General features: G+C 49.7%; 1 protein-coding gene across 2 annotated transcripts in view; it reads left to right on the top strand.

Moving 5' to 3' along the window:
* The first annotated feature begins 1,544 nt into the window (after nucleotides 1–1,544).
* cpeb3 (cytoplasmic polyadenylation element binding protein 3) overlaps nucleotides 1,545–13,911 on the top strand; it is a 14,785-nt gene continuing 2,418 nt past the window's right edge. Inside the window, exons 1-3 of one of the 2 annotated variants that reach the window (XM_060073499.1) lie at nucleotides 1,545–2,733; nucleotides 5,992–6,076; nucleotides 13,069–13,126. In XM_060073499.1, coding sequence (XP_059929482.1) covers nucleotides 1,672–2,733; nucleotides 5,992–6,076; nucleotides 13,069–13,126 — 1,205 coding nt within the window. In that variant the 5' untranslated portion in view covers nucleotides 1,545–1,671. Of the gene's footprint in view, nucleotides 2,734–5,991; nucleotides 6,146–13,068; nucleotides 13,127–13,911 lie in introns of both variants that reach the window. The other variant, XM_060073498.1, reaches the window with a different exon arrangement.

The raw sequence follows: 13,911 nt of genomic DNA, 5'->3' as shown, positions 1-13,911 counted from the left end.
GTATGAAAACTGCTTAAACGAATTTAAATGAGCCTCTAATGATAAACGTTGGTACTTTCGGAATAACATTGAGAGTATGGGGAGTGGATCACAGAGGAACTACAACTCCCGGGATCCTCTGCTGTTCGTCCATGCGCCGCAGTTCATCAGCTGTTGAGGCAACTGCTGACTATCTCCACACAAGGGTAGATCGTTTGACATAAACCCAGGCGAGGCAAACAGAAATAGCTTTATTTACAGAGACCCTAAAGGTGAACGATAAAGGTAATATACTTTTAACATTGGACGAACATATGACGCAGGTCTGCATGTTGATTATGTGGGGAACATATGGACTAAGGGGGGTTTAAATCCATTACAGAATATGCCTATGGAAATTCTTGAACAGCGAATGGATATTTGGGGATTAGCATATGTATATATGGCAGATAGATTTGATATAGAGTCATATTGCTTGATGACCTTGGAAACGGAGCGCTTCGGGAAGAAACAAGGATTAACCGGTGTGTGTGTGTGTGTGTGTGTGTGTGTGTGTGTGTGTGTGTGTGTGTGTGTGTGTGTGTGTGTGTGTGTGTGTGTGTGTGTGTGTGTGTGTGTGTGTGTGTGTGTGTGTGTGTGTGTGTGTGTGTGTGCGCATTGCTCCGTTGCGATCACCTTGCAGTCCATCTGTGTTATAATTAGTGCATCAATATGCTTTTATGACATTTTAACAGATTATAGGCCATTCCATGTCGCCGGATCTTTGCTGCGTTTTGCGCGTCTGCGCAAAATGTAAGAGGGCTATGACACTTTGCAATCCCTCTTACTATACGTTACTTCGTCAAACCCTACCAAATCTTCCACAGAATATGGATAAAACGTTTGACCCTATGATATCTTCTTATGCATCGTTTTTGGAAATACGCCTATCATTGATTATTTGTGTTATTATAACACTATTTGTAGGTTAACTGTCTTCACCATACGCCTCCCCATATGTAGCCTATTCGTATACATATGGCATACAGACATAGTCTCTGAAACGTATCGCGTAGGAACTAGTTCATTAAGAAGAAAACTTGACCTGGCTGGGTGGAGCTCTCTGTTATTCTACCCGTGACTGTATCAGCAGTCTAGTGTCGACTTAAATTGCGGCATGTATGGACATATCCTGGAGCCATCAGGGGTAGCAGTCACTCGGACACTGAGCTAGGGTGCCGTATGCCCTCCGATATCTAATTATTGGGATAGGGTGTTCTATAATAAAGTTACCCCGGACCGGGCGGCACACAGGCGAGTGCGTAATGTTCTGGGCTCCGTTTCTATCGCCAGCAGAGAGAAAAGAGAGACGCCCCTTGCCTTTTAAACCAGATAACACGGCGTTACAGTGTGATATGTCAACGCAGGACGCCTTTAACCTTTTTTTTTTTTTGAAGGACAGCTGTATTTATTGACGTATGCAAATTCAAACAGGGGAGGTCCTTCAGGAAAACCAGAATCCGTTTTACGTCGCAGTTCAGAGTTCCTGCGTGAAGGAAAACGAGACGTGGCGAATTCGGGTGAATATCGGTTGCATATGCTCCGCAGTTTGTGTGTGTGTCGTTGTACATAGAGGGCGAAGGCAATCCATTTGGTGTCAATCGGTATCACTCTATTCGTGTATGAATGCTTGTTTTTCCCCTTTTCGGTTAAATGGGTGACAACGAATTCGCCTCACAGTTGGCTGGCTGCTCTAACATGTCCTTGTCGAAGTTGTCGCTCAAATGTAACAGCACGGCGAGCCTAGTGGGCCTATATGATATCCTAAATAATAACAACTCGTCGTCTCTATTTTTCCCATTTTCAGCACAGCAAGCCATGCAGGATGATTTACTGATGGACAAAAACAAAGCCCCGCAGCCTCACCATCAGCAAGATCCAACAAACGTAGACCCTCCCTCTACCCCGGCCCCCTCATTTGAACCCCCTTCATCCGAGGAGAGCAGTCCGTCGAGTGTGTCCCACCAAGCGGCTTCATTAGTGCTGGACAACAAAGAGAAAGTGCAGATGGAGTCGCCGATCCTGCCGGGGTTGAGTTTTCACCAGCCGCAGGAGACTGGAGGCAGCCTCTCTCCGTCGTTCGGCAGCACTTGGTCCACGGGCAGCTCGAACGCCGGCCCGGACGACAGCTTTTTCCAAGGAATACCCTCGGTGAACGGAACGATGCTTTTTCAGAACTTCCCCCATGTCAACCCGGTGTTCGGAGGTAATTTCTCACCTCAGATCGGCCTGGCTCAGTCTCAACATCATCATCAGCAGCAACAGCAGCAGCAGCAACAGCAAGCACAACAGCAGCAACAGCAACAGCAGCAGCAGCAGCAGCAGCCCCAGCAAAGGAGGTCCCCCGTGAGCCCCAACCAAGGCCCATTCCCCCAGAGAAACGCTTACCAGACCATCATGAACAGCAAGGGGTCACCTGCTCCGGCCTCGTCTTCGTCTTGGAATAACCACCAGAACGCCGCCTGGAGCACCGCCTCCAACCCATGGAGCGGCATGCAGGCTGGAAGGGACCCGCGGAGAGCCGTGGGCGTCGGGGTCGGCGTGGGAGTCGGGGTGCCCTCTCCCCTGAATCCCATCTCCCCGATGAAAAAACCCTACTCCGGCAATGTCATTGCGCCTCCGAAATTCCCAAGAGCTGGCCCTCTTACCCCCAAGTCCTGGGTGGAGGACAGCGCCTTTAGGACCGACAACGGCAACAATTTACTGCCTTTCCAGGTAAGCCGTTTTTTAAAGAATAATAAGGATATTTATTGTAATTTTATTTTAAACATTGTATTTTATAATAACCAGGCTAATTTGAAAATTGAATGGGTTGTGAATAAGGGCGTTCATCGCACGCCAGTCGTGCCTATTTGATTATCTTATTCTATAATTTGTAATTTTTCTTTGACCTAAAAAGTAGCATCGTTAAATAGAAATATAGGGTACCGTGTTTTATTATCTGTCTTAAAATGTTATCGGTCAGGGTCTTTTCATTTGATGAAGGGGACTCAAAGGGTATTGCGTAAAAGCCGAACGTTTTGAATGTTGTATTGTGCGAAATGTTTAAAGCGACTTATCATATCGCCTGGCTCACCCACCGGGTTTAAAGGACACATTGCATTTGGTTGGCCTAGAGGCTGTAAAAGTGGGTTGGTATCAAATTATATCTGCGCTATTGAGCTCCGTAATGACCATTTATAACCAAGAAGATAATCTTTGGCATACATTGTAAAACAAATGCAAACGCAAAGATTCAGTGCTGTATTTAGTCTATTTTATTTTTGTGTCATACATTAGTGAGGATACCAATTGGCTAGGCACTTCCCATATAGCTTTTTCACATAGAGAGAGAGAGAGAGAGAGAGAGAGAGAGAGAGAGAGAGAGAGAGAGAGAGAGAGAGAGAGAGAGAGAGAGAGAGAGAGAGAGAGAGAGAGAGAGAGAGAGAGAGAGAGAGAGAGAGAGAGAGAGAGACCCCCCCCCCTCCTCCTGTATAGGACAGCTGGTGGTGCTCCAGGTGAACCTGTTGTCAGTCTGTCCAGTGTCCACATCCCCTGCCACCCTTCCCCAGTGTAAACACAGCACACGCATAGCAGGGCACATTGTGACCTCCACATGCGAGCGTGCTTTGCCCCGTTGTCTGCCCGCTGATTAAAGGGCATGGAATGCCTGGAATGCAGCTTTACACGTGCACGCGAGGCTCTGGAAAACAAAAGTCACATGAGCATCTTAGGAGACACCCTCGTCTGGGCTGACAGCTCCGACGAGCCACCGTGGGCCCCCCCTGATAGGTTGTGTGTCCGCCGTCCCCTTCACATGAGACCTGTGTCGGCCGCCCCAGGGTGACTGCTGCAGTCAAATGACGCCGTCACATGACTAGGCAAAACCAAGTCAGGTTTTGTTAGGTTGGAAGGTCGGCGCGTGGAGTTTTGCCTGATTCTTCTGCCTTAGGAAAATGCTCAGCGCAGTTAAGCCTGTTGGGTTTAATCCTTGTTAGCCTTTGCGTTCCAGTTTTTTTCCATTTCATGTTGTTACCCTGATTTCGTCTGAAAACTCTTTGCTTGACTCTGTAGTGTTTTCAGAAAACCCTCTTTAGAACCCTCTAATTCTTGAGCTATTGCCCTAGATTCCCCTCCTCAAAAAGAAGAACCATACTGAATACATTTACTGACACTTCTGCCCCACACAGTCTTCACTTAGCCATACCATAATCAGCTGACAGGCGGTCATGTTTTATTATTAATATGAATGAAATGTCTTGGGTGGGAGACAACAGATTACATTGAAGCCCGAGACAGGCAAGACGGGCTCACATTGTGCTGCATTCCACACCCCTCGGACCTTCCACGTGTGGTGTATTAAGTAAAAAATGTGTTTCAAGAGGGGTTTGATTATAATAGTGGTATATATGATGGTATAGCATTTCCCTAAAGTGACCCCCAATCATGTGTGTGTGTGTGTGGGGGGAGGTGGGGGTGTGAGGGACGGAGAGAGAGAGAGAGAGAGAGAGAGAAAAAAAAACCAGCTCAGCGGTTTACGTGTTTACCGTTTGCACCAAGTGAGCAGATCTTTATCTGTGCTACCCTGCCGGCTCCAGGGTAGAGGGGGAATAACGCTTTTGAAGGCTCAGCCGAACGGGCCACAATGGGCCCCGGTGTCCAAACAATGTGGCCCCCGGGCTCTGACAGCAGACACAGGACACAGCTGCCAAGGCCGGGGCCTCCGCTCACGCTGCCCTCGCTGCCAGGCTCTCCAGCTCTGACGGGACCTTTAGGCAAAGAAAACGCTGTGCCCCACCGGCGCAAGACCCTTAACGTTTAGAAAACTGCAAAGGGCTGATTGTGATCCGGCGTGGCCGTTCACGCAACGCAACGGACCGCGCAGACGCATTCGTGAGCCTTTATGGCTCTGCGTCGTGTTTAAGGAGGTGGACCAATCACAGGCCTCGCTGCTGCGTCGCCTCGACGGAAGGTTACAATTTTTGGGAGGCGCGCATCCGGCCCTTGCGGTGGACGCACGAAGGGTCGGTAAGGACGTGAGGGGTCCGTCACCCCCTTGCGTTGGGTGACCGTGGGGCCATAATCAGCCCTTAAGGCAGTGGGTCCACACGCCGCCTCCCGTACCAATCCTTTTGATGTGACGTCGTTTGCCGTTCAAATAGATCTGGGTCTGGTCCCCCGGGCTTCAAAGCCAGCTACTTCTCAATACAAGCCCTGCATTCATCATTTGGTCCCTTCAAATAGATCCAAATTAAGGCTGCATTTAGCTATATTGAAAACGGTTCCAAGTTACTAGCAGATGCCCTTGTCACTCACACACCACAGTGACAGGCCGGTCAAGATAGCATCCCTTTAATTTAATCAGGTGTCGACTTGGACTTTGGACGACAGTGGTGTTTTGCAATTTAAAAGTTTTAATTTGAGTGATACACTTCCTTAAATAAATCAATTAAGTTTCATAGCCAAATTAAACTAAACCTACGCACACTAGCTTCTCTGATCATCTGAAAGGATTGGTTTTTCTCAGGTCTGACACTAGCCAGCTAATTCTCTCCACTCCGAGTGGAACCGTTGGCCGGCGGGCCACTATCTGGCGGACAGGTTTCCCTGCTAGCATGTTCAGTACATGCAACAGCACAGGTCGCTGTTGGTATTTGTGTTTTCTGTCAGGGAGAGATGCCGTTACATGCTCGACCAGAATTTCAACAAGACAAATGCAAATTGTGCAGGGACATGTTCCCATGGTAATTAGTCGTGGGGTTATGTTTTATTGCGTTTATTTGTTTATGTGCGTGTTTAATGTATACCTTGTTTGCATTCCTGTACATTCAATCAAAACTGTTTTGTATGGTTTCCCACTTGTGACTTTATCTTGAAGCTGTTTTATGCGTTGTACCCTTAACAAGAAGTCGGCTGCATCTGTGTTTTGAGTCCTCCGTTACCCTGACCACTTAGAGTGAATCTAACCTTCCTTCTTTCTTCTGTGTGTTGCAGGACCGGAATCGGCCCTTTGATGCATTTAGCTTGCACTCTTTGGAGAATTCCTTAATGGATATGATAAGGACTGACCACGACAAAGGTAAACCACTCCCAGCCGGCGGCTCACCAATGACTATCGCTGATATAGTATGGAGGAATCATTTCGCAGGTTAGGAATATTCATACGTCTGCGATGCTACGGGTTTGTTTTGGCTTCATGTCATGGGCACATCACGCATTAACTTTCTATTTGATTTGTTTTGTGGTTTCGAATTTTGTTTTGCTCTCTTTGCCCCCTGTGCCGACATGGTGTGGATCGTCATTTTCACAGTTCAAAAAAAAAATCTGCTCAATCTCTCCTTTGGCCTCACCCGCAAAATTTGCATGACGATGATTTGAAGTGTATGTTGAGCTGTGCAGTGTGTGCAAATGCACGTTCCCTAGCGCACCGGATTGTAGGCTCGCTGTTTGGTGATGCATTTTCCGTTTCTACAGTTGGTAAGTGTTATTTGTTGTTTGTAGCATTAAAAGTAGAATCGTGGTAAACAAATCAACATGTTTACAGCACTAGTCGAGTACACGCATGATCAGAACCAACATGGAGTGTGCCACAACCGCCTCTTCCCAATGACCGATGGAAAGATTTCAGAGGGGGCCTGTACACGGAGCCTGCTGCTCGTCTCAGGAACACAGTCTGGTTGCCAACATTACGTGGACAGAGCATTCGGTCATCCTGGCTGGGCTTTACTTCTCATTAACCTTTTAGAGAGAGAGAGAGAGAGACGTGAAGAGGGCGAGATAATGCAGTCTGTGCTGTCCCCCGTCTGCCGCCACTCTGCACCAACCCCAGTGGGACTGGGAGAATGATTACCCTCTCGTTGTTAATCATCGTGCCCCGTCATCGTTTACACATATCACTGTACATCGGCTCATGCAACGTCAGTGAGAGAGGGTAAACAATGATAGTGAACGTTATCATTGTTTACATTGCATGTGGCGACACAGTGATACGTGCATTAATGGTATTAATGGTATTTATGTTTTTATTAGACCAGGTGCACGGTAATCCTATGGGATGGGCGGCCAGCCCCGGTCGCCGGGTGGGCCGCCGTCTATGCTAGGCTCTGACTCTCCTTATCCCCAGTGGGCCAGCAGCTCTGCCCTGACCTTGTTGTTTCCACTGTACTGGACCACAGGCGCCGGGTTCCCACCGGGCTCCCGGCGGGGACGCGCCGGGTTCCCGCCGCGTGTATTTACATCTATGTAAAGGTAGAGTCCGCGGGGGTAGGCCTGCGCACAGAGAGCGACACCAAGCCCGCGCGTCAGGGACCAGGGATCGCTGCGGTGCAGCCGGGGCTGTAGCTTGTTCAGCGCCAGGCCAGTGGCCACACCCACCACTGTTCCACGACAGGCATTTCTCGCATACTTTCTCATTGTGACCGAAATACTTGTTTTCCCCTTGGGCGTGTTGTTGGTCCCTGTGTGTGTGTCTGTGTTTTGTGTGAAAGGCAAGGAGGGGCGATTGTGATGTGATGAGAATGTGAATAAGGTGGGATGGGGTTCTCACTCTCTCACACGCACAAACACACACACGCATATACACACACACGCACACGGAATACTGGCAACCCTTCTGTTTTGGTTATGGCCTTCAAAGTGCTCGAGAATGTCGAAGTGAAAGGGTGCGTGTGTGTTTCTCAGAATCCTGCGTTATGATTGTGAAGCCTTTTTCATCAAAATACAAACCGCCTGTTCAATTAATCTTTAGAGGACAGGAAAGGGAAGCTCTGAGACTGTAACCATGGCGGTGTGGTCCCCAACAAACAGACTACTATTCTATAAACACACACACACACACACACACACACACACACACACACACACACACACACACACACACACACACACACACACACACACACACACACACACACACACACACACACACACACACATTACGGTCCTTGAACTGGGTCAGTTGAGCTAATGCGTTGGCACCACCCCTCATCCACCAAATCGCCAGCACTACCAGTCACAGTCCTAACACACACACACACACTCTGTGGTGTGCCGCTCGCGCTCTGCCAACCGTTGCCTTGGTGACAAGCAGGCGATGATCATTTCCTGTACAGGCCACCACGCCTGTCCTATACATTGGGCGGGAACCACCTCACTACTAAACATGCACGGCATAGTATTCATTCACTCATTAGGTGAACATAAACCCTCATTTGGATCCCGTGTACAAAACCCCTGCCTCCCTTAAAGAAAATGTGCCAAGTATCTCAAAAAGCACTCTCACACACAAACACACACCTTCTGTAGTGTAATTATACGATCCTAATAAAAGTGTCTGTTATAGTTTGCATTGTCATTATCTATTATAACTTTATTAGCTATTATACGCTTGACAGGGTTGAAACGGCTCAAGTCATACCGTAATCAACCTCCATTGTAGAACCGTTGACGAAATGAGTTTGCTCTTTCTGCAGAAACGTTTTTTAAAAGGGGGTTAATGAGTTGAAGTATCACACAGGGGTCTTTCATTGTGACTTGCTTGTCTAGAGAGGTGTCACGAAAAGTGAGTAGCAGCGGTGCATGTAGGTTTACTGCCTGCAAGAAGCATAATATTATTGGACACGTCATTGGAGTCTTCAGGTCAGTGGACTTTAGTAGTCGTGGGATGACAAACTGCCATTCGGTTGTTTGCCTACGCAACCCTGGTGACAGTGGATAAGGGGTTGAGCAGCAGGCCTTTTATCTGCGGGGAGGGCAAGAAATGCAAGCGCAGCACAGGTCGAGGATTATGAGGAACACCGCGTGATTGGGCATGAGTGTGTCAAAACTGGCAAGACCTGCTTGTCCAAGTTTCTTCTCAAAACTGTTGAATATTTAAAGAGGATCTGGGATTAACTGGTTACCGTTGGGTATCTGGGTTTGGGCTGAACCTGTCCACGACCGCATTCCACCTTATCACTCGTAGCCTCTCTCATAGCACACAGTGTATGCATTAAGTAGAAAGGGGACATTGGTCCATGACAACTCTCGCTTTCTCACCTGGGTCAATGAGGGGTCACCGCCACTTGGCCAGGGGCGACGGGTCATTCGGCTGCTGACAGCTGGCTGGATCTAAAGCCGTAGCCGATGGACTGGACTTGACCCTCCCCCCCAACCTGCGCCCTTTAAGACGTGTGCCGTTAACAGCATCTCAGAGGATCATTGACAGTGCCACGGAGGTGCTCAGGTTTTGACAAAGGGCGGGGGCTGCGTGGTTAAAGGTGGTTAAAGGTGAACTTCTGTCCGCACACGCTGCACAGTAGAGCTGTGCTGCGTTTTGTTATGGTGGAAAATCCACGAGTGGCGCTGCAAGCCCGAATGAGCTAATCCAGACGGCCACGCGTGAAAAAAAAACAAAACGAAACAAGTCTGGACTTGTTCCCTCTCTCGATGTTTGTATCTTTTCCTCGGAAGCATTTGAAATGTAACTCAAAACAAATGTACCAACCCATGGTGGGGTGTGACGAAAGCCTAGACAGCACAGTACACCGAGGGCTTGGGATCTAGGCCTTCTTATTCTTTCCGTCATCGTCTCTACAGTGTTTTGGGTTGCAGTGGGAAACGGTCTGACCTCCAGAGATTTGACAGAGATTTGTTCTCTGTTAAGATTAAGGCAGGCGATTGAATTGTGCTGTGGTATTATACAATATGTACTCTGGTTTCACAAGTCCGGGCCCCAATCCTTTTAGCTGGATTTCATATATCTTTGGGCCTTTTCTGGCCTAGATATTTCCAACAAACTTTTTCCCCAGGGGGGGCTGACCACCCAAACCCTTACTATGGTGGGCCCCATCCCTGCCCCCCCCCCCCCCATCCCCCGCCCCCCCTCCTCTGGGAGAACTTTGCATAAAGGGATAGAGAGGGGAAAGTAGGCCATGCTGACAGGGGGGTGCACACCGGCTCTGCCACGGAGCAGGTTTTGGAGCAGGCCGCCGCTGCCCACTCAGCCGTGCGTCGGCTTTGCATAAAGCGCTCGCCACTGATCCTGCGCTGGGCTCTTCAATTAAGAATCGCTCATCTCTGAGTAACCTTTTTACCAGAGTGCCGCTTATTAATCATGTTCGACACCAGCCAGCCATTGTGTGCTTTGAAGCCACCTGCCACTCCCTTGATTGATTGATTGATTGATTGATTGTTTGATTAGGTTACTCTCTATGTGTTGGCACACGTAAGCCCCTCTGTCATAACTTCAGCTGTGGCCTTCTACTCAGCGGCGGGTATCCGGTGGGGGAGGGTTTTTTACTAGACTACATGCTGCAACGGGGAACCAAGGGGGGAGCCAAGCAGGGCCTTTGCCCGGCGGGCAGGGGGCTTCAGGTGTGGGGCAGCCTCCCACCATCTGCCCAAGGCCTCATCCAGTGTTGGAGGCCTTCTGGTTCTTTTAACACGTTAGCCTGCACCAACCACGGCCAACCAGCATTTTTAAGACGAAGGCCTTTCACGCGAGTCTCGGGGCATGGATGCGTCTTTAAACAGTAAGGCGAAGGCAGGATGTCCTCTTGCCCGGAGGGGCCTGTTAACTTGGTGCTGGATGTCGTTTTATGCAGAAACTCAGGGAGGCCAGAATTGAGCAGTCTCAGCGCCATGCGATAAGTCTTTTGAGAAATGTGCTGCAACGTTGAGATGAATGCCTCGATGGCTGAGATATTACCATTGATAATATATAATGTTATTAATATTAGACAATTACTTCATAGCATCAAATTCTGGACCAGAAAACCAAGATTGCAGCCCGAGTGACAAGCGGCTTGGAGGACCTCTGTTTTGTTAGCGCACCCTGTGCCAACGGAGACGGTCACCGTAAGGTCAGGGTCCGGTCTTGGATCTCAGACATGCAGACGCAGGGAGTTGGCCCTGGCTCGGCCCCAGGCCCGGGTCCAGCCACCACGAGTCAGGGGAAACCTCGCCGCTCGCTGAAGGAAATGTCAACCAGCGCTTGCCAGCGGCGCGTGGCTCCTGGGAGACGGCCACTCAACACCAGCAGGGGGGGAGGAACGGGAGTGGGGGGGGGGGGGGGGGAGCTGAGCTATTTTCAGGGATGAGCAATGGACAACTGTCCCCCTCTGTCACCAGAACCGCTGATTTAGAGGAAGAGGAAGGTGTGGATCAGAGCTCTTTGTAATCGTCCCCCGCCGCTTTCACCGCTGGTTGAAAAAGGGCGAAAGGAAGTTAAGTCTTTTGACCGTGATGTCACAAAACGCCTTAGGGATTCAAAACGGTGTATTGTGCGAAAACTTCCCTCGTGAACACATTTGATGTCGAATCATGTGAGTCTTTAACTCGAGGTTAATGTCGTAAAAGTGCAGGAAAAGAGTTGATGATTGGAGAAAGGTCTTCATTTCCCGTGGGTTTCGCGGGATGCGGTGCTGTTGGCTCCTATTGGCTGTGTACGTGGTGTCCCACGGTAACGCCCAAACCCCCCCCCCCCCCCCCCCCGATAACCCGGCTCAAACAGCAGGACCGCAGCCCCGACGCCGCGCCACGTCCCACTGCACGGTGTTGTGTTATTGCATGTGTGTAACAGTCCCCCATTAGCCCCACCCCAACCTCAGATTATCAGCAGCAATTGGGAGTGAGGAAATCCACATCTGTTAAGCTCTGAGCCGGGCCACCCTCTCTGACCCCCCCCCCAGACTCCAGCGCTGCAGTCCCGGAACACGGAGAAAGACGGTTGATCGTTGCACCGTGACTTGGAGTTTTTTTCAGACCTTCGTGTTACGAAGCTTTGCAACGGGCAGGCTCTCGCGTGCAACGCTAAAGATAGACCACCTGAGTCTGATGCACGTTTTCTGCCCAAATATGGGTTTCCAGGTCCTCACTGCTTCTTCTTTCCTGCTCTTTGGCTTTGTTTTTAATATTGAGCTGGAACATGTTAATATTTAAACATGCGCTGCAAATACATTACAATACACAAGCTGCAATAAAAAGATGTAAAGTTTAGTTAGTAATTCTGTCTGACCACCATTTGATGATCTCTTCACTTTGTTCCAACGCATTAAACCCCCCCCCCCCCCCCCCCCCCCCCCCCCCCCGCGCTAGGAAACATAGTTTTAATGTTTTATTCAGTCGACAAACGACATATGGTTTCAACATGCAAGTTGAAACACTCATTTATTAAGAAACATGACCCGGTCCATTCGGCATAATGCTTGTTGTTAGTGGACCCACGAGTGGTTCAAGAGAACCTGCGTGCGTTGTTAAAGAGCTGCCCTGGGTAGGTGTTTGGATTCAGTCGGGTTTCCAGCCGCCCCGATCAGATGCGCGGCCCGGTGCACGCAGGGTCGTGGCGTCGGCAGCCCCCCCCCCCCCCGCCTCGCCGCGGCATCGGGTTGGACGCGCAGTGTGGGGTCACTCTGCGTGCGGAGCTTCAGAATTTCCAAAATCACCAAACGCGGTTGACTTCACCGGCTGACACGGATCAAGCACAGAGACTATAGATTTGGTTTTATAGGTGTGGCTCTGACGTCATTGCAAGGGATGCTGAAAGCACAGAGAGGTTAAGACTGTGTTATATTCCTGAGGTGATTTTCAGCAGATCCTCGACCAGTCGTCACCCAGTGCCCTGGCGTCTGTACACTTAATAGACTTTGGTGAAGGTAGGGCCTGTTTTGGAAAGAAGCTAAACCAACATGTACCCTCATATAACCGTAGACCCCCCCCTCCCTCTCGATAAAGCATCGTGACAGACTGACCTTTGTTACGTGAGCATTGTCACCAGGGAAGCCTGCACGCTTTGTCAAATCCCCGGCACTATGCCGGCATTGTTTGCGCATATGTGTGTACAGGATTTGTGAAAGAGAATGAATTGCCTGTTTCCATCCATTTTTTTTTCCCTCCTCACATCCACTTAATTTGATTCCGTTTACAATGTAAACGATTGTGTATTCACGACATGGCCAAACTCTCGTTTTTCATGGCGTGCACTAGAATGGGCCACAGAAAAAAGAAAGTTGTTGTTCAATTGTGTTTATAAATCATTCGTATTGCGTGTCCACCGCTTATGGAACCTTACGTTGTCATATTTTCTCTCCGCAGGACGAATGGGCCTCAATTTCCACCACCCTGGGGGCCGACCACATTATGCCGTTGAACAGTAAGTCACGGCTCCATGTAACGCAGTCATTTGCACACAATCGGTTTGCTTTGACGGATTAAAGGTTCCCGACTGCTGATCGCTTTGAGAGATATCCGTCTCAAGAGGCAGCAGGCGTTGCGTGGGATGCCATGCGTCTTGCGTTTCACGGCTGGCCTTCTCTGCGAGGAGATAAGTCTTGGGGTGCCCCCCCCCGTCAGACTGGGCAAGCTTCCCCTCCACCCCCCCCCCCACACACACATACACCCCGCCCCGCCCGCCATCTTAGGACACCAGACCCTCCTGGCAGATGAACACTCTGGCTGACCTTATCGCCAAAGTCCCAGCTGGGCTTCCTAGAAGCTCGTCAGAGATCTCCTCTTCCCCCCCCGCTGTCTGCTGTCAGCGAGCGTGTGACGCGACCTGACCTCGGAGGGCTCCGTGCCCGTGTCTCTGTCTGTTCTCATCGCACCACATCGGCCCGGGACGGGCTTTAAGGTTAACCAAACACCAAAGACGGTCCTCGCCGCGTCGTTGGAGTCGCTGGGGCTTAATGTGCGTCGAGCGACATCACCTGCTACAGTTTTTTTTCCGACCAATCAGGGCAAGCGGTATCAGCCGCTGCTGCACTCATTGGTTCCAGAGAGGCCCCCGTGGTTGGCTGTTTTGGTTCTTCTTTATAGTTCGGAAAAAAAAACATCTGCGTGCTGGAATAAATGCTTTTCTTTTTGTTGCCAAAAGAATACCACACACACAGACACACAACACACACACACACACACACACACACACACACACACACACAC

The sequence above is a fragment of the Gadus macrocephalus genome, chromosome 15, assembly GCF_031168955.1.
Source record: "Gadus macrocephalus chromosome 15, ASM3116895v1".
Classification (NCBI taxonomy): Eukaryota; Metazoa; Chordata; class Actinopteri; order Gadiformes; family Gadidae; genus Gadus; species Gadus macrocephalus.
This window is presented reverse-complemented; position numbering and strand designations above follow the sequence as displayed.